We start from the raw sequence: 22,696 nt of genomic DNA, 5'->3' as shown, positions 1-22,696 counted from the left end.
GACCTGTGAGTGGGAAGGGGTCAAAGTGTAGGTGTGGAAAGGATATGTTTATTATTCACCTACCTGCACAATGGAGATTCCCCAAGAAAGTTAATATGTTTTTCATGATCTTTCCCCCTTTGAAGTGGGATTCTCCTTCCAAGGGAGTGGACTAGGAACAAGGAAGCCCTAGTAGCCTGGCTCCAGCGAGAGCAGGGAGTGTGGCTGACAGGAACAGATGATACATCTATACTACATTTTAAAACCCAGGGGGGCGAGTCTCAGAGACTGGGTCTACAGACTCAGGCTTGCATGGGTCATGCTATAGCATTAAAAACACCTCTGTGAATATTCAGGCACAGGCTGGAGCTTGGTCTCTAAAACACACCCACTCCTTGGCCTCAGAGTCTGAGCCCGAATGTCTACACAGCTGTTTTTAGTGCTGTAGTGAGACCCTGAGTCTGTAGAGTCAGGCTCTGAGACTCGCTGCCGTGGCGGTGGGGGGCGGGGTGTTAAAATGCAGTGTAGCCATAGAGCTAATGCAGTTTGTGCGCTAGCCACACAGGAAATAATGGACAGCCGGCCACCACCCGTATCCACCCACCCACCCACCCACACAAATGGAACTGTCTGGACAAAATCTTTGTGAGGAAGACCACATGCACATGCTGCTACACTTGTAAACAGAACAGGCCAGATCCTCAGTGGGAGTATATCTGCATAGCTCCCTTGACTTCGGTGGAGCTGCACCAATTTACAATTGCTGAGGATCAGAATTAAAGAACTGCACAGACAGAAACATACTCATTTTTAAAAACAAAAGAAATGTAGAGCCATGCTCTGCCCACAGATGCATGTGGGAGCTCAAGCTGAATCAGTGGGAGTTGTGAATGCAAATGTGAGGGTAAACTCTGACCTGTATTCTATTTTAATGTATTCCTCTCCTTTTCATCTATGTCTCTTGTGAAAAACACATTCCTTTGGCAAGCCAACGTTTTCCCTCTCTTCCCCAAGTGTTAAACAAAGTATTAGGCTGTGATTGGCTCTGGTACACTGAAGGGAGGGTACATAGAATCTTTCTTCCCCCTCCTAGCCACCCTCTGTGCAAGGGTCAGGCATAACCAGTCCCTGAACTTGAGAATGTAAATGGCCTGCTCCTGCCTAGTGAGCCCAGTAGCAAAAGCCAGCACAAAGAGAAGGGGTTGGGTGCAAGCACGTTCAAGGCTCTATGTGACAGAGTGTAGGGATCAGAGGGGTAGCCGTGTTAGTCTGAATCTGTAAAAAGCAACAGAGGGTCCTGTGGCACCTTTGAGACTAACAGAAGTACTGGGAGCATAAGCTTTCGTGGGTCAGAACCTCACTTCTTCAGATGCAAGAGTGTAGGGAGTTAACCAGTGAGCCTACACGCTGATCATTCTACACCAGTTAGTTCCCCCAGAAAAGGCAGACTGATGCAATTGAAGTTAATTATCTAATCAGGTGTGAGGGGTGGGTGAGCTAAAGAGCCAATTAGCCCATCAGCTGGAGACTGATAAGAAAGGCATAGGAAGGAAGGGGGAGAGAGGATCAGGCCTAGCTGAGGCAGAGACCTCATAAAAAGGAGACCTCTGCTCCTCTGGAGTCCTGAAAGTCCCAAAAGCATGGAGGACACTGTAAATAGCATTGCTGCATGGGACTGTAAAGGTGTTGGTGGAGGAAATGTAAACAAATGGCATGGTGTGGGTACACAACCATGGAGTCTGAGCAAGTTCCTGAGGTGCTAGGAGGCAGGAGCAGACAGCGCCCTGTTACGCTGTAGAGCACCAGTCAGGCCTTGGCTACACTTACCGGCAAGTTCGACGGCTGGAAATCGAACTTCTGGGTTCGACTTATCGCGTCTAGTCTGGACGCGATAAGTCGAACCCGGAAGTGCTCGCCGTCGACTGCGGTACTCCAGCTCGCCGAGAGGAGTACCGCGGAGTCGACGGGGGAGCCTGCCTGCCGAGTGTGGACCAAGGTAAGTTTCAACTAATTCGAAATAAGGTACTTCGAACTTCAGCTACGTTATTCACGTAGCTGAAGTTGCGTACCTTAGTTCGAATTAGGGGGGGTAGTGTAGACCAAGCCTCAGAGAAGCTGGCCATCTGTGAAGAAAGGAGTAGGCTACACCATCATTAAGGATGGGCCCCTGGGGTCTCTAGAAAGGATCATATTTTCAGGAGCACAATCACAACTTGAGCTCCTCCTGGTGCAGTGTGACTATATTGTCCCTGACACAGACAGTGGATAAATTCCCCGTCTATATAATGCCATGCTTTGGATTTCTTATAGGCTTCCTTTATTATACTATGGTGCTAAATTAAATGACTTTTCCTAATTGCATTTGCTAAGTCTTCTCCCAACAAAGAATGAAAAGCATACCTCTGACAAACATGAATGCACTGTACTCAGTCACCCCTCCTTTTGTGATTATGCGCAGGGTGTATAAGCCTTCATCATCCTTGTTCAGATGCGTGAAAGACAGTGCTGCCTGGCCTTCTCCAAAGTACATTTTCGTCCACTTGGAGTCTTTTATTAGCACATCTGGAAGAGAATTGTGATCAAGCATGTGTCACTGAATTAGCAATAGCAATCTTCATCCAAGATCACTTCTGTGTTAATCAGTGGCACAGACTGCCATTTATGCGAGCTTTACTCAACATGTTAGTGTTTGTATGCTATGAAAATATTTATCTACGAGAACTAAGCTGTGCCCCTGCAAACTCATTTGACCAATGAGTATGGGAAGAGGAGTGTACAATTTAGCTATTCTGTGCTGTACCAATTACAGCAAAGGAAATGATTTCCCTTCACCATCATTTTTAATACACCGACAAGAAAATATTTTAAACCCCATTTTGAAACAATGCTGAAAATCTAAAGTACACAGTAACGACAGTGTGTAATGTTTATGCCAGGGGTCAGCAACCTTTCAGAAGTGGTGTGCCGAGTCTTTATTTATTCACTCTAATTTAAGGTTTCGCGTGCCAGTAATACATTTTAATGTTTTTAGAAGGTCTCTTTCTATAAGTCTATAATATATAACTAAACTATTGTTGTATGTAAAGTAAATAAGGTTTTTAAAATGTTTAAGAAGCTTCATTTAAAATTAAATTAAAATGCAGAGCCCCCCAGGCTGGTGGCCAGGACCCAGGCAGTGTGAGTGCCACTGAAAATCAGCTGCACGTGTGCCATAGGTTGCCTACCCCTGGTTTATGCTTTTAAATACACTTTTCTACCTATTCAGGTCAAATGTCAGATTAGTCAAATTTCTTTCTTTAACTTTAAAGACCAGATTTCAGTTTAATCTGAAGCCTTGCTGTAAAGATACACTGACTCTGAAACCCTCCAGGCATGCCTGCTGAGCAGCGAATCCAATTAAATCTGAATTTCTCACAGGTCAGAGGTGGCGCCCCACGATTAATGTAAATTAGCCTGATTGACTAGTGAGATGGGAGCAACTAAATGAGCAGAATATTTTATGATGACCAAGGAAGTCCCTCAGTCTCCTTTTCTTTTAATCACTGATAGGAGAACTTTTGATTTTTAACCCATTGAGTTCTATTATAATCAATGCAGCAGCATTACATTCAAAGTTAAGCCACAGCGCTATGCTTGATTATTGCCCTGTTGCTCAAATACACTTTGGAGTAGATGTTCAAAAGGTTGCAGACAAATTATTGTAGCCAATGAATATATATACTGAACACAGAGCTGCACAGGGGGTGGAAAAAAAATGTGCCACGTCTTCAAGTGATAAAGCTGACAGTAAAGGACCGGGTAATGAATATCTGGCCATCAGCCTACATAAATTGAAGCAATACATTATTACCTAGGCATTTCTCCAAGCCTGATTCTTAAGGAAATATTTCAGGATTTGTACAAAGTAATTTCAGTGAGACCTCTTTCCAGCTCTTCATCATGAGCTCCTTAAATGACATTCCTACATTTACCCCTTTCTACTGCGTTTTGCACAGTTTGTGCTCACTGCATTGTATAAAGCTGTGTGAACAGTTTGGGGTGAAAGCTGAAAACCCCCCTGCAGCTAAAACTTTTGCATTTTCTTTTTAATTTTTTTTCCAATTTATGAAAAACTTGGAACAAAGTGATCACAATGAAATATAAGCCTGAGTGCTCAGCTCCTGTGAAAATCAGGCCACTTACTTAGGTGCCTGAATGTGGACATGGGTTCCTTCCTTTAGGCACTCAAATTTGAAAATGTAGGGGCTTCAGTGACTTCCCAAGCAAGGCCAGAGAGGGAGTCAGCTTTGGAGCCTAGAATAGGACTGAGGAGTTCTGTCTGTCAAGGCAGTTATGTGGTCTGCTATGACCATAATATCCGAGTTCCAGGCTCTCCGTTCTGAACTCAAACTACTAGAGTATGCCTCTTTCTCGATGTACTATATGCTATCAATTCCTCCAGAATCTGTTAGAGAATGAGTCTGGAAGTGCCAGGGATCTTGACTCACTCAAGATACCCTGAAAACTCAGAGCTCTGCCATGTGTTAGTCAGGCCAAACGTTCCCTACAAGTTGCAGCTTGTTTCTGTTGAAATCACATATGCACTGTTAGAAGTTACTGTGTTTGGGGGTTTTCCCTCACATTAATTTCCCATGTTACATATTATGTTCTGTTAAAATATCAGCCTAATTCTGCATTCTCACTTTTGTGTAAATCTAATGCAACTCTTGGACCTCCATGGAGTCCTTCAGATACCTGTATCAATGAATGAAGAATCGGACCCTACATCTTTTATAATTTATGTATTACTTTAGAATTTAAAAAAAAAAAATCTGCAACCAGCCAAAATCATATACAAACTGGATTTAGATGTACAATCTTCAATAATAATTTCAGTACAGGTTCTTTAGCATCTTAAACTGGTTTAAATTAAGGTAGGAATTTTAAATGTACTACTTATAGAGTCAGAGACTTGAAACCATTTCAGAGGATTTGATTCAACAGATTTACATATCTCCTAGAGTTAGTGACCAACAACTGCTCTGAAGTTTATTAATTTTGAATAAACACAAAATTATCTTGCGTATAATTAATATAAATAAACCACAGAGAACCATCTCAGGTCTTTAGTTGTCTATCATTTGCATAATAAAATAAAATTTAAGAAAAATAGAAATTATTTTAATACCAACCCAGAATTAAATACAACTTGTCTGAAATAATAGATGTTAGTCCAAGATTTCAGTTCAAGGCCAGAGTCCCTCTAAAACCAGAGCACTTTAAAAGATAGTCATCATGTTAGTTCTATTATTAACCTTCTAGACCCCCAAAATTTATGCAGTGGATCTCCTGGCCTAAAATTGTCACTGCCGCGATTTGAAGCATATAGCAGGTGTTCACTGCAATAACATAATAATCACATTAATCCCTGCTATTCTTAGGGAGAATCTCTGCCACATAAGCTTCCCCATGATGTCAGTGTGATACGCATGTGCGCATCAGAGGTCAGTTTTTACCACTAGTGTTCAATAGAACAATACTGTTTTATTTTTCATTAAATCATTTGGATATTGGACTGAAATCCTAGCCTCATTCAAGTCAAGGGCAAGACACTCACTGACTTCAGTGGGGCCAGGATTTCACCCCCAATCTTCACCTCAATGAGAATATTCTTATCTCAGTGCTTGAGGAAGTTACACCAACCGTACAAATCTTCACATATCTTAATGAGAATTAAGGGACTAAACCTACAGGCCCAAATCTTGAAGTCCTTTTCCAGTTTTCATAATTCAAGGATAATTCCCATTGAACTAAAAATTGAATACCATTGGACATCTGTTGGATACCTGCAATTCCAATTAGCTTCAGTGGCAGCTGATATAAATTTCAGGTGCTCAGCACCTTTCTGGATTGGGCCTAGTCAGAGTTTTGCCTGACTAACAATGTACAAACTGATGGCTGAAACAAGCTCCCAGTTCTGATAGTAACAAAAAGGCTTTGATGGGAGCAGGTTCAGCACCCAGAATACAGGCATCAAGTTTTGGCCCACAGTGAATAAAACTGTAGTTATTTTTTATTATTTGTATTGTGGTAGCACTGAGGAGCTCCAGTCTTGGAACAGGACCCTATGTGCTAAGAATTGACAAACCCAGAACAAAAAGGCAGTCCCTGCCCCCAAAGGATCAGGCATCTCCAGCCAAAACCCACTCTTGCTTTATGTAAACAAATAGTCTTGTATTTTTCCTATCTATCTTGTTTGCCCCATTGTTGTTTGTCACTTTCACACATACACCTTGGTGATGGTGAGTATTTCCATCAGACTGGCAGGGGCACAATTCCAGCAACAGTTGTGTGGGAATCCTTCCTCCAAAATGTGGGCACTTCAGAGAGAGGCTGCCCCAAGTGATCGTGACAACTGATCCACATTCTCACTACATCCAGGCTGTCCTCTTCAGAGTCTTGCCCGAGAATATCTGGGTACGTTGGTGAGAGAAATCTCTAGTGATCCCTCCTAACAGCCAATTAACATATTTGTATTAGTTACTTTTATGTTTTATGAATGATTTATTTAAAAATAAATATCCTTGCCTTCCTCCCCCGTCCCAAAAAATCCCTAAAATTACACCAATAGGTATAAATTAAAGAATGTTCATGCAGGTTTCTAACACACAGCCACCCAAAGAATTTCAGCCTGGACTGCACAATGGGAAGTCTTGGCTACTGAAGTGGCTACAAAACATTTGAATGCCTTTGTGGTTATGTTTCTCTGAGCACATGGGGCTGTTGCTTCACAAATGTCCTTCTCCAATAACCAGATTCCTTCTATCTATGCTCCATCACTATAGTATGTGATCACCTCCCAAGTATTTAAAAATAGAAATAACAACAAAATCATTCTGTGTCTCTTCCTTCCTAACTTGTAGGAGAAATGGAATTATTATTTCACAAGTATATTTAGTTGTTTGCTTATAACATTTGTTTGGATGAGAGCCTTTTTTCTGTGTCCACCTGTGTGTCAAGAGTTTAGCATGAAGAAGTCAAATTAACTATGACAGCCACCCAACAACCATCAAGAGACCAATGATATTCTGGGAGAGGGAGGCTTATTAGGGCCTTTGTAAATCTCCACAATTCTGAAACAATTAACATGATAGATGCCTCTTTCTCTGTAGGATGATGTGTGGTTGGCACTGCCTACAGGTACAGTAGAACCTCAGAGTTACAAACACAAGAGTTACAAACTGACTGATCAAACACACACCTCATTTAGAACCAGAAATACGCAATCAGGCAGCAGAGACAAAAAGCAAATACTGTACAGTACACTACTGTACTAAATGTAAACTACTAAAAAAATAAAGGGAAAGTTTAAAAAAAGATTTGACAAGGTAAGGAAACTGTTTCTGTTCTTGTTTCATTTAAATTAAGATGGTAAAAAGCAGCATTTTTCTTCTGCATAGTAAAGTTTGAAAGCTATATTAAGTCAATGTTCAGTGGTAAACTTTTGAAAGAGCAACCATAACATTTTCTTCAGAGAGTTATGAACAACCTCTATTCCCGAGGTGTTCGTGACTCTGAGGTTCTACTGTACCTATGCAAATCCTCAGCAGTTGAATCTGTGTCTTGACAGTAGACACTAAGTTCAGGCTCCTTCAAATTGCCCAGTTAGCGACTCCATAACTCTGTGTCCCTTACCTAGTTATTTTGGCACCTACTTCTTCTTACTCTTCAAACATGGTCATTTTGGACAACACTCACTCCAGCACGGTTGGACTATGAAGGAAAATATCTCTTATCTGAGATAGTCACAGAAGGTAAAAGAGATGTATTGGGAACTGTGTTACAATCAATCTTTTTTCTCTTAGGAAGGTGAATTCTAAGCCTACACACAGACTTGCGGGAAGGAATCTGCACCTGAACAATTAAAACTCAGTTACATGGAGGCATGTACATTATCTACATTATGTGCAAATCTACTTACCATCTCTGTACCATTCAGCACGAGGTCGAAGCCTAGTCAGATCCGGAGTGATCAGCAGAGCACATTTGAGGGTAACTGTTTCGCCTTCCATCCCAAAGGTGACACCAAACTTCTCCAAAAACTGAACATCAATATGGGTGAAGCAAACTTCTGATGGCAGGGGCACTGCACACAGAGAAATCAGGAGACTATTGAGCACTAGTACATGATACTTGGCACTAGAGGATTATTGTCCAGATAAGAACAGTAGATGGAATCCAGAGCTGATACAAACTGCTGGTCAACACTTGTAGCTGGGAAATTAAAAACATATGGACATCTTCCACTGTGACATCTTAACATTTAGAAAGCAAAGTCAGAGGCAATATTTATTATTTTGAGCTGAAAAAATATTCCTCGGGCTCCTGACAATGATAAGATTGAATAACGTGTCTACATTTTCTCACAAATAGGAAAGCATACTTACAATTGATGGGTAATATCCCACCAGCGTATGGCTCTTCATCCCCTCTGAACCCTGTAAAATAAGGACAGTTAAGATCCAACCCAAACGAGTATGATATTTATTTCTTATTTGTAGCAGTGTTGGTACCAGGATATGAGAGACACAAGGTAGGTTAGGTAATATCTTTTATTGGACCAACTTCTGTTGGTGAAAGGCACAAGCTTTGAAGATTCAGACAGCACGTTTCTTCAGATCTGGAGAAAATAACCAGAGTGTCTGAACTCAATACAAGGGGGACAGATTATTGAGCATAGGTGTACCACACATACTATAGGAGGCCACTTAAAATGATGTGGACAATCAAGGGTTAGCAGACAGTAGTGTGTGTTACAAACTGTTGTAGCAAGCCATAAAACCAGTGCCTCTATTAAGTCCATGGTTTTTAGTTTCTTGCAGAGTTAAGAATGTTTGTCCCCAGGCTCATCTTTTGAGGGTGCTATGCAGGTTTCCTTTGAGGATGAGGACTGATTTTTTTATTATATTTATTCCAGGTTTAATTGCTAAATAGGACTTACTCCTCACAACCACAGCAGCATTGGTTGACACCTGCCCATGGACATTTGTTGCAACTGCTGTATAGGTAGCAGTATCATCAAAATTAGCTCTGTGGGGGAAAGAGGAAAATAAAGTACTGTTAATATAAACAACATTCATAAGTAAAGATCATAATCATTTACACTACAAATCAAAGGGTTCCACTCAAAAACAAAGACGACCAGATTCTTTTCTAAACTCATTTGGGGCAGGAGGGCAACCAGGTGTTAATGATTCCCTAATTGTCTGCCTCAGTCCCAGCCCTGTCACAGGTAAGAGCCCTGAGGGGGCTGTAGAATCATAAGCAAGCTAGCAATGTTCTCCAGGGAACCATCCCCCAGATGGGGATAGCTGGAGTACATCACACTCTTCTCTGACCATTCTTTCTCCCCACTTCTCTTACACACATCCTTCACATCTTCCCCCGCCACCCCCTGTCCTCCAAACCCCCTGTGTCAGGTATTGAGAGAAGAGAGGCGTAGCAAACAATTACATCAACACTATCCCTGCTGGAATTCCCCTTCTACAGAGTTATCCCCAGCAGGGAATTGCAAGCAGTTTCTTTTCCCTTTGAACCACTCAGGCAGGACACAGGTAACAGAGCAGTCCAGGGAATCTGGCCTAATATTGCTGTAGACAAATGGGTTTGACCTGATATTTTTTTATTTAAGAAAAGAAGTTGATTAAGGAACAACCAACTTTTTATTTTTTTAAAGGATCATTAGTGCAGCAGCACAGGGTCTAATGGTGGAATAACTCACTCTCCACAGCCTTCTTTGATGTGGAACTGGCAACATATGTTTGCATATCTGTTTGTGTTAAGATTCCAGTGCAAACTTCCACATCCAAGGACAATGGGCCTGATTCTTTTTACACCAGAGTCAAACAGATGTAACTCCACTGAAGTTACACTGATTTAAAGTACGGGAAAAGAGAATAGCTCTTTATATTTTGGTTGCGTAAAAATAAATGTTAGGTAAACATACATGACACGTGTGTATGTTCGTGATCTGAGGACTTCGTGCAATTTAAGGGAAGCTCTATCCATTTATTGGAGACCATGACTTTTAAGAAGCAACACTGCACATGCCTGCACTCACTTTCATCTCAGAAGAATAATTTGGTATCATCCTGGAAACTCTCAGTTGAAATGGATAAAAATATGGCTACAAGATTATGGACACCAAGCATGAAAGAACAGAACAAACTGAAAAAAGTTTGATGCAAAATACCCAAGAGGATTGCAGACTTTGTGGCATACAGCATGGGTGTTGCTAAAGTGGCAGGCATGTCACACACTTGCTTTTGAGCCTTGTCATATACTCTGGACTGTGACATGCCACAAAGTGGAACAACCCATCCTGCTTACTTTCAGAAATTTACCTTTTGGTGAGAGTAAACATGACCAGGTGATGGATCAAGCAATGGAATTACATCAGTACAAATGTACAGGGCTCATGGCTCCCCCTAAAGGCAGATCTCCAGCCATGCATTTTACAAAACAAAGTGGCAAAATACAGAGTATATTTTACAATTAGTTATCAAAGACACGATAACAAACCCTGAGATTGGCTTGTGTTACTACAAAAGCCTAGGATAGTGCCCTAAACATGACAGCACTGTAGGGTTACTATGAAATATTGTACCCTGGGAAAACAAATTAAGCAAATTTTAACTCACAATAGATGCTTTTTTAAAACACGCTCAAAGAATAAACCAATAATTGTTCACAAATCTATCTAAAGTTTAACTGATCCTTTGCTATGGTAGCTGATCTCATGAAACTTTGGATATGAATTCTTAGCTTGTTAATATGATATTTCTGTACTTAGGCTTTATAAAAAACACAGAAAATATAATATAATGTAAAATAACATTAACAGCATGATGCAAAATGTCAAATGCAAGGAAAACCTGCAGTAAGTTTTCCACTCTCTTCTTAGCCCACCCAATAATGCCTAAGTATTGAAACATACATGGGATATGGGATTCATACTCTTTTCACAACCCACCACCACAATGCCTTGGTACAATGAAACAAGCAAAAATGAACTGAGAGCTTTAATCTTAGATTTCTTTGCTTTCATTATTATTAAATATTTTTACTTGACTTAGTACTGATAACTGGAGGATCAAATGATAATATATCAAAAGGATAACTTTTAACCGAATACCACTTTAAAAATAGTGGACAAGGCATCTTTACTCAGCATTTGCTTTCGTACCTATTAGTGCAGAGGTTCTCAAACTTCATTGCACCGTGACCCCCTTCTGACAACAAAAATTACTACACGACCCCAGGAGGGGGGACTGAAGCCTGAACGCACCAAGCCCTGCTGCCCCGGGTGGAAGGGGGCAAAGCCCGAGACCTGCTGCTCTGAGCAGGGGTGGGGGCAAAGTTGAAGCCTGTAACCTGAGCCCACTGCCAAGGGCTGAAGCCCTTGAGCTTCGGCCCTAGGCAATGGGGCTTGGGCTTTGACCCCAGGGCCCAGCAAGTCTAAGCCAGCCCTGGGGTCCCAATCCACTTTGGGGTCTCATCCCACAGTTTGAGAACTGCTGCATTAGCATGATGTATTTGATTACTGGTAACCAATTAACAAACATTGCTAGTTATCAAAATTACACAGAATTCAGAACCATGATTTATTTAGTTACCACCATGTGGCATGCAAGTAGTCAGGAAACTGTAGAAATGTCTTTCTTAAACTGATATAGGGCCCCATCCTGCCTTCCTTTTCCACTCAAACCTTTGTTTGACTCAAATCAGAATGCAAGAAATGCAGGATTGTTTCCATGAAATAAGAAAGCACAGTAAGATGTTTGATTATTTTTTCAAACGAATATATAAACATGCTGTCTCAAATTCTGTTATCAGTTACGCATGTGAAACCCCATTGAAGTCAATAGGCTTATTCTGGCATAAGTGATAAGAATTTGGCCCATAGTCAGTTTCTCCTGTTTGTGAAAGTCTTTCACAAAACATAAGGACAGAAAAACATTTTTAAAAGTAGCATAATGTGATTTAAAATCAGTAGTGCTGGTAGGGGATTTAGGTGGGTGAAGTATTTTTACTACTAATAATTAGAGCTGGGCAAAAAAAATTGTGCAAATCATTTTTTCCATTGGTTCCGCCAAAACAACTAACAAATTCAAGTCAATTTTGGCAAACTGCACCAAAGACAAAAAAATTAAAAAATGTCAAACTGGCTCCTTAAGGATTTCTGACACAAATCGTTTCAACTTTTTGTTTTTTTAAAGATGATTTATTTTGGAATTTCACTTAATTTTATTTTAAAATATACTTTATAAAGGTAAACAACCTTGGAAAATAAACATTTAGGGTCAAAGAAATGTTTTGCTTGAGCCCCAAAACAAAAATTTTCAACTTTTTCATTATGCCTAAAAAATTGAATACGGTTTATTTTAGATAGATCTAAACTGTTTTTTGTTTTGTTTTTTCTTATTCAGCAGTTCAGCCACTAATCCAAAAAACTGGTTATTCACATAGCTCTACTAATCATTCTATTTTTGAAACTGACTAGATTTCAAGCTGACAAATTTCCATTAGCATCTGATGAAATGGGTTTTAGCCCACGAAAGCTTATGCCCAAATAAATTTGTTAGTCTCTAAGGTGCTACAAGGACTCCTCGTTGTTTTTGCTGATACAGACCAACACTGCTATCACTCTGAAACCCATTAGATTAGAGTAAATCTATACTTTGAGCTGGGGGTGCAACTCTCAGCTCGAGGAGACATACCCGTGCGAGCTGTGATTGAGCTAGCACACAACAATTACAGTGTAGCCACGGCTGCACAAGCAGTGGAAGGGGCTAGCCGTCCTGAATACAATCCGGTCCAAGACAGTAGGGATGTACCTCAGGTGACTAGCCCCGCCTACTGCTCACCCTGCCACAGCTACGCTCTATTTTTAGCATGATCGCTCAATCAGAGCTACAGTGGGTAAGTCTCCTCGAGCCAGAATTTACACCTCCAGTTCAAAGTGTAGACATACCCTCCGTGGAGGGAAGCTATTTGATCTTATGGTTTCTTCAGTTTTATGTAAACATGCAAAAGACATTTATATTAATATAAATATGAGTGGTTTGTGACACAATCTGGCTTCTGTGCCATTTGTAACTTGAAGATACACATTTGCTAGAGACTACTACTTTGAAATTTGACAATTGACCATTTCCTGCTAAGTCTCTCTAATCTAGCTCTGCCTCATACGAGTTACACCAGTTTAGGATTCGTCTACATTGCAAGTGAAGGTGCGATTGCAACTCAGGTAGGCATAACCGTGCTACCTTTAATCTAGTTAGCATGGCTAAAACTTTAGCAGTGAAGGCACAGTGGCATGGACTTAAGCATGGACTGTACATGCCGGCCCCTGATATTGAATATCAATACATACACGTATCAGAGGGGTAGCCACGTTAGTCTGAATCTGTAAAAAGCAACAGAAATCTCCCCTATGGGTAGGCTATTCCATAGCGGTCCCCTGAATGGTTTATTGTGCCTTCTTCTGAAACATCTGGTATTGGCTGCTGTTAGAGACAGGATACTGACTAGAGGGACCAGTGGCCTGATGCAGTATGGCAGTTCCTATGTTTGAGAATTGTGAAATGGGATTTGGGGAAGTGCACATGTTACAATTACAATGCAACCATCAATACCATTTGTCTTTACTACTCAAGACAGAACTGAAACTCAGGTCCCCTAGCATAAGACCCCTCCAAGCAGCCAGAAATCAACAGTATATGGAAAGGGTTGTGTCATGTGAATCCAGAAGACCTGATAAATTGACCAAAGTATATCTTAAAAATCTGAGACGGAGCTATGAAGGTGATCTGGGTTACTGTACAGGTTGTGAGTCCTCTGAGATAAACGGGGAAATGAAAGTTTCCAGTTACAATTTTAAAATGAGGTAATACTCTGTTTTTGGCATCTCAAGAATTTTTCCATTTGGGGACAAGAAACACACAGTATATTCATAGGAATAAATGTCACACTTGCATCATAAGTAAAAGTTCACTACATAAGCCTCGGAGAAGTGCTAAGAAGACAGCCAAGAAATTCCAAAGCCATTTTAAGTGACCACAGCTCCGATGACATGTAGCTCAGCACTTTGGTATGGACAGCTGAGAAGAGTACAGAAGTGGCTAGGTAAATAATCTTAGCTGTTCTATATCCAAAAAAAAATTATGCACATTTCACATAGTTGGATCTTCCATTTTAAGGACTATACCACATCTTTTTTCTCCTTCCAAATACAAGAAATAGGCAGGATTTTTTGTATTAAAAAAGTATAGCTAGTAATATTCAAAGTGAGCTTTTATTTCTTGCATGTCTAAGGCCCTACTTAACTTGCGATATTGCAGAAATTGCGTATTCTGCAATATTAGGCTTACACTGAATTTTGACAGTGGGAGCTATGGGAGTAGTGTGGGGCTGACATCAGAGCCCTGGGCAGCCAACAGCGGGAGCCTGCACTCTCAGCCTCGGGTGGCCAACAGCAGAAAATAGCAGAAAAGTAATAATGGACTTTATTACTGCAAATAACAAGGTCCATTATTACTTTTCCACAATTTTCCATGGCTTGTCCGTAACTCAGCTGCAATTTCTGACGATCATCTCACAATTCAAGAAGAGCCTTGTGCAGGTCATATTTCTATAATTTTCATACAGTCCACGAACCAGTTTCACATCAAAGAAAGTGGTAATAAAGTAGCTTAGTGGAGTTTAGAAATGTTAGTTCAAGAAAGTGTATGCCTCAGAGTTAGAATCAGTCATGAAGCTGCCCCAATTAGACAGGATCTTTTTGGCAAACAACTGTTAAACAAGGAAAAGGTGAATGATTCAGGGAGCAGTTGGGAAGTTTCACTTGGAAAAGACTGTATTGGCAAAGAATAGGAAAGATGATGTGAGTGTATGGGTGCCAGGGGTTAGCTGTTTGGATAAGTGTGGGTGTGTCTGGGTGAGTATGTATGGGCGTAGGTTCCAGTGGGTGGTGGCTAGGCTAGGGTGAATACCAGAGGTGAGTATGAGTGCATGTGGGAGCCTTTGTGGGTGCCTATGGATGACTCTATTGGTGTGTCTGGGTGAGTGAGAGTAGGTATGGATGCCTATGGGGGAGTGGGTGGCTGTCTAGGTGAGTGCGGGTGCTTGGCAGGGAGGAGAGGGGGGAAATGTTTGGGGAGGGGAACAATCACCATCCCGACCAGGCACCAATACACTCACCATATTCCCCTAGACCAGGGATCAGCAACCTTTGGCACGCAGCCCACCAGGTGAGCACCCTGGTAGGCCGGGCCGGTTTGTTTACATGCTGCATCCACAGGTTGGGCCAATTGCGGCTCCCACTGGCTGTGGTTTGCCGTTCCAGGCCAATGGGGGCTGCGGGAATCAGCGGCCAGCACAACCCTCGGCCCGCGCTGCTTCCCGCAGCCCCCATTGGCCTGGGACGGTGAACCGCAGCCAGTGGGAGCCGCGATCGGCCAAACCTGCGGACGCGGCAGGTAAACAAACTGGCCCGGCCCACCAGGGTGCTTACCCTGGCCGGCCGTATGCCAAAGGTTGCCAATCCCTGCCCTAGACATCCATCCACTGGCACAACAAAAGGCACTCAAAAAACTACTCCACTCACCCCCATGCTACTCACAAGCAACCATACCCACATTCCTGCACACAGCCACCTGCTGGCACCAACAAAGACACCCAGGTACAATCACACTCATCCTAGGTGCCAACCCACTGGCACTCAGTCACCCAAACATCACCCACTAGCAACCACTCTCACTCTCCCAAATAGCAATGGAAGAGTTTCCATTCTCACTGCTGGACAGGCTGCCTGCATCTCTCACCAGCCTTCTCTAGCACCCAAAGGGCCAGGACAGATGGTAGGAGTCAGCCATGATCTGTGCCCTTAAATGGTGTGGGAAGTGGCCAGCAAACTGAATTCTGAAGTTGGGGGAGGAGGCTAATAGTCTCCTTCCTCATCCAGGGAGGTGAGTAAAGAATAAAGGTAAGTGGGGCAGAGCCCGGTGGCTATTATGGAAGTCTCCTAGACAGGAATAAATTTCTCCACTACCCACTGGAGCCAAAGGAAGGAGGTTAGGGATTAGCTATCCCTTTCTACAGAAGCCAAAGGTTTGGGGACAGGGCTTCCTGCTTCAAGCAGAAGGAATGGTGCACTATTGTTCCTCTACTTCTGCCTGGCCTACCTCAGGACTATGGTTGATGGCTGGAGACAGGATGAGTGAGTGAATATTTTGCCAGCCAAATATCACACACAAATGTTCAAACTGTTTGAATGTAGCCTGAGGTCATATTTTTGGTAAATTAGTAAGGACAGATGAAAATATTTAGACACTTATTTTTCTGTCTTGACACCATTGTTCCGTCCACACTGTTGTTGCTTTTTTTAAACTTGTACCAAATCATTATTATATGTGAAATACAGTATTGCAACCCTGTGTCCCAGCTGAGGTTTAGTGAGGGGTGGTTGGGAGTGCTGACACTTGTTATGACATTTATTTTTCTTTCATGCCAGACTTTTAAACCATTATGTCTTGAAGACAATTTAAAATTAGATAAAAATATATTTTCAGAACTTAAAACCTTTTAAAGAAACCACTGGACTCTCCCATCCCCAATCACAGGAAAACAAATAATACAATGAAGAGCTAAGGTAAGCAAAACATGACAACCTGCTAACAGAGCCAAATACCATCCATTGAATTTTCTAGCCACAGCTAGCTAAACTTTTCTAAGCTTCAAGTTCTGATCAAAGAGTTGCTGCCATGATGGAATAGACTATTAAAGAAGAACAAACTGTTCCACTCTAGCTGCCAGAATGATGAGATTAAAATATTATAATAAGGGGTTTTTTTAAATGGATACTTTTTTTCCCTGCTCACTTACCTCTAGATTTGTTTTTTTCTTGCTGACAGTTTGGGTGCTATGATAGAAATCCCTACCTTTTCATTACACTGACCCCATACTCAGACTACTTAGGAAGTATCTTGCCACCTAAACCAAAGTAACAGCTAAGCAGAAGTTAAGTGTGCTGTATTTCGTTACTATTTTGTAATACATTATAGAAATTTCCAGATGTATTTGCAGGAAATTATTTCAGTTAAGAGTCATAATCTAAATAACATTCTGTTATTCATCAGAATAAGATACCTGTGTATCTCCAGCATATGCACTCCATATTTGCTTTCGATGCTGTACTTTCCTGGTTCACTTGCAGGCGAAATCAATTCCTCATTTTTATACCTAACAATCAAGAAAAAAATAAAGAAACCACAGCAAAAGTTAGAGATTATTCCATCAGGATGTCATGTATTAATAACGGAGCTCTCTCTGTATACATGAATAGATACAGAGAGCCTGACCGTGACCTGCCCATACATGGTCATGCAATGGAATGAAAGGAAGTAGTTATAGTTTGGGCACGGGTGTGCATGTGAAGCTACACACCCACAGTGTGCTGAACTCCCCAGCACACCAGCCATCAGAGCTAACTGGCAAAAACAGAAGTAAGTTGCATCCTCATTAGCTCTACAAGTCACTTCAGGTAAAAAAGGGGAGCAGCAGGGACAGAACTGTGACTGAGGCAATTCTCTCCCTGGGCTTCCCCTAGGACAGAATTTGCCACCCCCTTCTAAGGACTGAACCTTACAGTTCAGTCTAGCCCACAGAAATATTACAGCTATCTCTCTGCATATGCTGTACACATAGATAATATATGAGGTTAGGTACCATAATGTTATTTTTTATTCACATGAGCTAAGGTTGGCCACATAACTCAGAAGTAGTGAAAGCCCCAAACAGGGTGTGCATGGTCATTACTGCCACATGCAAACAAACAAAATACCTTGCACAATAGGGCAGGGAGGTGATGGGGCAGGTGAGGGTTAGAGGGTGGGCTGAGTGCAGAGAAACTATGCTCCTAATTTGGTTCTCACAACAGTCTGATATCTTCATCGGAGTGACTTCTGATTTATATTGCTATAAATGAGGTCAGAATCAGGCCCGATTAGTACACTGAGTGCAAAATTCTGCCCTCTGATTCACAGAGCAGCAATTTTGGGTACCTAGCGAAGAGGAGACAGCTGGCTTCATGCCACTTATATGCCCCTCCTCAGTCCTGGGGGCCAAACTGATCCCTTGCATCAGTTAGAACAACTTGCACTGCTAGATAATGGTCCCCTAAGGGCTGCTATACTGGCCATGATCACCTGAGAGCATGATGCTCTAATTTTGCTCTTCCCACTCTGGCATGCCTCCAGCCCACCATGGCACACACACCCCCCATGCTGGGGAAGGAGTGCCAGGAGGGGTTGGCATATGTCTGGCTATTCCAAGCCTAAACCTGCTCATGATTCATCTGTTCTAGGGGAATCCTCAGCTGCTGGCTGAAATCACTTTGAGTTCCCTTTGCACTGTTGAAGTGGTGCAAAAGAAACTTAAGGGGAGCTGAGAATCAGACCCCAGATTTCTAGCTCGGTCAGTGGTAGGGGATGTTATTTAGAAGTAGGGAATAGATATTTTATCAGCTACATTTCCAATTTTTAAAATATGTGCCTGAGTTTCTTTCTAGTGTTGAAAATGGCTATGTCATCCAGGATACCGTCTTTATCATTTTAAATCCACCGGTTAACCTGACTCTTCTTTTCAATAAGGATTTCTAGAGACAAAGAGATCCAAACTTCCTTCTGTTGACAAAAAGGACTAAAAAACTGTTTTGAATTGTAACCTAAGAATAACATGATTCTCAGATTTTTGTGGAAATTTGCCTCTTACTGCGGTTTCTGACTCTGGACAAGACACTCTGATAACTTACCCCAGCTAGAACACTTTTGGTGGTAAATTTCAAAGGTCAAATTCTCCTGCCAGTTGTACCATTCTAATCCCATTATTTTCAGTGAGGTTGCACCATATAACTGAGGCTACATCTACACTATGGGGGGGAATAGATTTCAGATACGCAAATTCAGCTACGGGAATAGCGTAGCTGAATTCGACGTATCTGATCCGACTTACCCTGCTGTGAGGACGGTGGCAAATCGACCGCCGCGGCTCCCCCGTCTATGGCGCTTACTCCTACCTGGGCTGGTGGAGTACACGCGTCGATTCGGGGGATCGATTATCGCATCCTGACGAGATGCGATAAATTGATCCCCGAGAGATCGATTTCTACCCGCCGATCTGGGCGGGTAGTGAAGACAAGCCCTGACAGAAGAATGCACTCCCATCTCATCAGGCATAGACATTCTCTCTCGCTTTCCAATGTTTAACTACTAGATACTATTGCCTTGGTATAAAACATCAAAAATATTTACCATTTAGCAAAACTCAGTGTATTTTACCACTTGCTAAGTTATTATCAGTTAAATTAATGACCATTTTTGTAGTCAGCATTCTGAAATATATATTTACTTGATACACTACAAAAAGTTTGTCCTTTTGCTCCTTTAACGGCAGTATCCACAACTACTATCCAGCATATCTATGAGAATTACAAATGGAAAACAAACTTAACACCGGTTTTAGAGGGCTGGAAAGGCCTCTTACCATTGTACAACAGGGGTAGGAAATCCTTGTACAGTGAAGTAAAGCCTCACAGACATTTTTTCCCAAACAGTATGAGACCTCAGTCGTACCAAAATTTCAGGAGCTCGACTTATACTTTCTTCAATGGTGTATCGTTCCAAGGCCATTTGTTCTTCTACCTATTACACAGGATAGAAACAAAAAGTGGAGAGAAGGAGCATTATCTAGCACCAGCATCAGAGATTTAGTCTGAAAGCTATACGCAAATATTAACAGATGCAAACTACTGTTGGGCTCTGTGAAGCATAGTTCTAAACTGCAGTGGAGTTTACAGTTCTGCTTCGAAAGGAAATAAAATTGTTCTGTTACAGTACCATCCTTTGTATGGTAACTCTATCCAGATGTTCTCTTGCAAGGAGCCTGGCTGAACGAAGCTCTTCTTCCACATCAGCCAAATTGGCGGCAAACCGGATCCTCCTCTCTTCACTTATATCAGACTTTTGCTCATGAGTCCTGCATGGTAAGAGAAAACTATTTAGGATTAACCCAGCATCAAGGCTTTACTATTGTCACTGATACACAGCAGGCAGATGAGGGCTTGGAAGTCCTATTAGCAGCATTACACAGATGCAGATTCTATAATGTGCACTATTTCCCTCTCTCAAGATCTCAAAACAAACGTCTTAAAAACTGCAAATGAATGAGTCTTCTGTTTGCTTTCTCTTCCCTGTGAGCATATGAGGCCAAATCTTTAGTGGGAATTACGGTAACTGGAATAGTTCCATTGAAGTCAGTGGAGCTGTGCCAATTTATCCCAGCTGAGGATTCTGCAAATAGAGTTAAATTATAAGAACAAAATCTACAGAAATCAAATAGCAAATTTCCTAAGACTATCCAGCCTCTTTCCTTCCTTTCTCTACCCTTTTGTGGTTTGTATATTATTGGTTTCCCCTCTCTCTATTTCTGTTTGTTCTTATTTGTATCATTATCTATATCCCATATTTTGTAGAAGATAAGAATCACCAATATGCACTTTCACTCTATGCATCCGAAGAAGCGAGGTTTTTACTCACGAAAGCTTATGCCCAAATAAATCTGTTAGTCTTTAAGGTGCCACCAGACTCCTTGTTGTTTTTGTAGATACAGACTACACGGCTACCCCCTGATACTAATCACCAATATGTAACTCTAAGATCTGGAGATCAAATCCTGGGCCATTACCCTGTTCAAATACCAAGGGGGTAAAAAGCAGTAGTATCCTCCCCTCAGGCAGTGAAGCACACAGTAGAGGATGCCTCAGCCCAATGGCTGAAGCAGTTTCTGCAGGCTCCCTACACAGATCCTCTGGCCTACCCATAGGCATCGACTCCAAGGGTGCTCCGGAGCTGGAGCACCCATGGGGAAAAATTAGTGGGTGCTCTGCACCCACTGGCAGCCAAGTTCACCGCCCCGCCCCACCCCCTCCCACCCCACCTCACCTCCTCCCCTGAGCGCACCATGTCCCAGCTCCTCCGCCTACCTCCCAGCTCTTGCCACCGCCAAACAGCTGTAGCAAGCTCCGGGAGGGAGGGGGGAGGAGCATGAACATGGCGCGCTCAGGGGAGGAGGCGGGGCCGGGGCAGGGATTTGGGGAAGGGGTCGAATAGGGGCAGGGAGGAGGCAGAGTTGGGGCAGGGATTTTGGGGAAGGGGTTGGGAGGAGGCAGGAGAGTGTGGGGCAGGGGTGGAGTCAGGGTGGGGCTGGGGGCAGAGGGGGGATCAAGCACCCACCGGCGCCATTAGAAGTCAGTGCCTATGCTACCCTCTGCTGCTGTGTAAGGAGCTTATGCAAAATGAGTCCACACACCAATCAATCAGGGAACGTGTACCAGCATCTAGGCCAAGAGACCCTTCAAAACCATCAGAGCTCAGGCTGGATTGTCCCGTAAGTGAATTAGGGAGGTACAGCAATGGCTGGAGACATTTTGCCCATATAAGCCAAGAGTGAGCATAATGCCTCCAGGTCATAGAATCATAGAATATCAGGGTTGGAAGGGACCTCAAGAGGTCATCTAGTCCAACCCCCTGCTCAAAGCAGGACCAATTCCCAACTAAATCATCCCAGCCAGGGCTTTGTCAAGCCGGGCCTTAAAAACCTCCAAGGAAGGAGACTCCACCACCTCCCTAGGTAACGCATTCCAGTGTTTCACCACCCTCCTAGTGAAATAGTTTTTCTTAATATCCAACCTGGACCTCCCCAACTGCAACTTGAGACCATTGCTCCTTGTTCTGTCATCTGCCACCACCGAGAACAGCCGAGCTCCATCCTCTTTGGAACCCCCCTTCAGGTAGTTGAAGGCTGCTATCAAATCCCCCCTCATTCTTCTCTTCTGGAGACTAAACAATCCCAGTTCCCTCAGCCTCTCCTCATAAGTCATGTGCTCCAGACCCCTAATCATTTTTGTTGCCCTCCGTTGGACTCTTTCCAATTTTTCCACATCCTTCTTGTAGTGTGGGGCGCAAAACTGGACACAGTATTCCAGATGAGGCCTCACCAATGTCGAATAAAGGGGAACGATCACGTTCCTCGATCTGCTGGCAATACCCCTACTTATACAGCCCAAAATGCCGTTAGCCTTCTTGGCAACAAGAGCACACTGTTGACTCATATCCAGCTTCTCGTCCACTGTGACCCCTAGGTCCTTTTCTGCAGAACTGCTACCTAGCCATTTGGTCCCTAGTCTGTAGCAGTGCATGGGATTCTTCCGTCCTAAGTGCAGGACTCTGCACTTGTCCTTGTTGAACCTCATCAGGTTTTTTTTGGCCCAATCCTCTAATTTGTCTAGGTCCCTCTGTATCCGATCCCTACCCTCTAGTGTATCTACCACGCCTCCTAGTTTAGTGTCATCTGCAAACTTGCTGAGAGTGCAGTCCACACCATCCTCCAGATCATTAATAAAGATATTAAACAAAACCGGCCCCAGGACCGACCCTTGGGGCACTCCGCTTGAAACCGGCTGCCAACTAGACATGGAGCCATTGATCACTACCCGTTGAGCCCGATGATCTAGCCAGCTTTCTATCCACCTTACAGTCCATTCATCCAGCCCATACTTCTTTAACTTGGCGGCAAGAATACTGTGGGAGACCGTATCAAAAGCTTTGCTAAAGTCAAGGAA

General features: G+C 42.6%; 1 protein-coding gene across 17 annotated transcripts in view; it reads right to left on the bottom strand.

Moving 5' to 3' along the window:
* The window catches only part of MYOM2 (myomesin 2), a 228,002-nt gene that overhangs the window by 193,232 nt on the left and 12,074 nt on the right, over window positions 1-22,696 (bottom strand). For all 17 annotated transcript variants that reach the window (XR_006174115.2, XR_010600067.1, XR_010600068.1 and 14 more), the window contains exons 4-10: window positions 19,914-20,052; window positions 19,561-19,718; window positions 17,167-17,259; window positions 8,960-9,048; window positions 8,406-8,456; window positions 7,940-8,104; window positions 2,380-2,541 (exon numbers count right to left, since the gene is read on the bottom strand). Coding sequence is in view for 7 of the 17 variants with exons in the window: in XM_065590163.1 (XP_065446235.1) it covers window positions 2,380-2,541; window positions 7,940-8,104; window positions 8,406-8,456; window positions 8,960-9,048; window positions 17,167-17,259; window positions 19,561-19,718; window positions 19,914-20,052 (857 nt within the window). In the remaining 10 variants the exon portion in view is untranslated. The remainder of the gene's footprint in view (window positions 1-2,379; window positions 2,542-7,939; window positions 8,105-8,405; window positions 8,457-8,959; window positions 9,049-17,166; window positions 17,260-19,560; window positions 19,719-19,913; window positions 20,053-22,696) is intronic.

This window comes from Chrysemys picta, chromosome 3 (genome assembly GCF_011386835.1).
Source record: "Chrysemys picta bellii isolate R12L10 chromosome 3, ASM1138683v2, whole genome shotgun sequence".
Taxonomy (NCBI): Eukaryota; Metazoa; Chordata; order Testudines; family Emydidae; genus Chrysemys; species Chrysemys picta.
The sequence above is the reverse complement of the archived record's forward strand: the minus strand, read 5'-3'. Positions and strand labels throughout refer to the sequence as shown.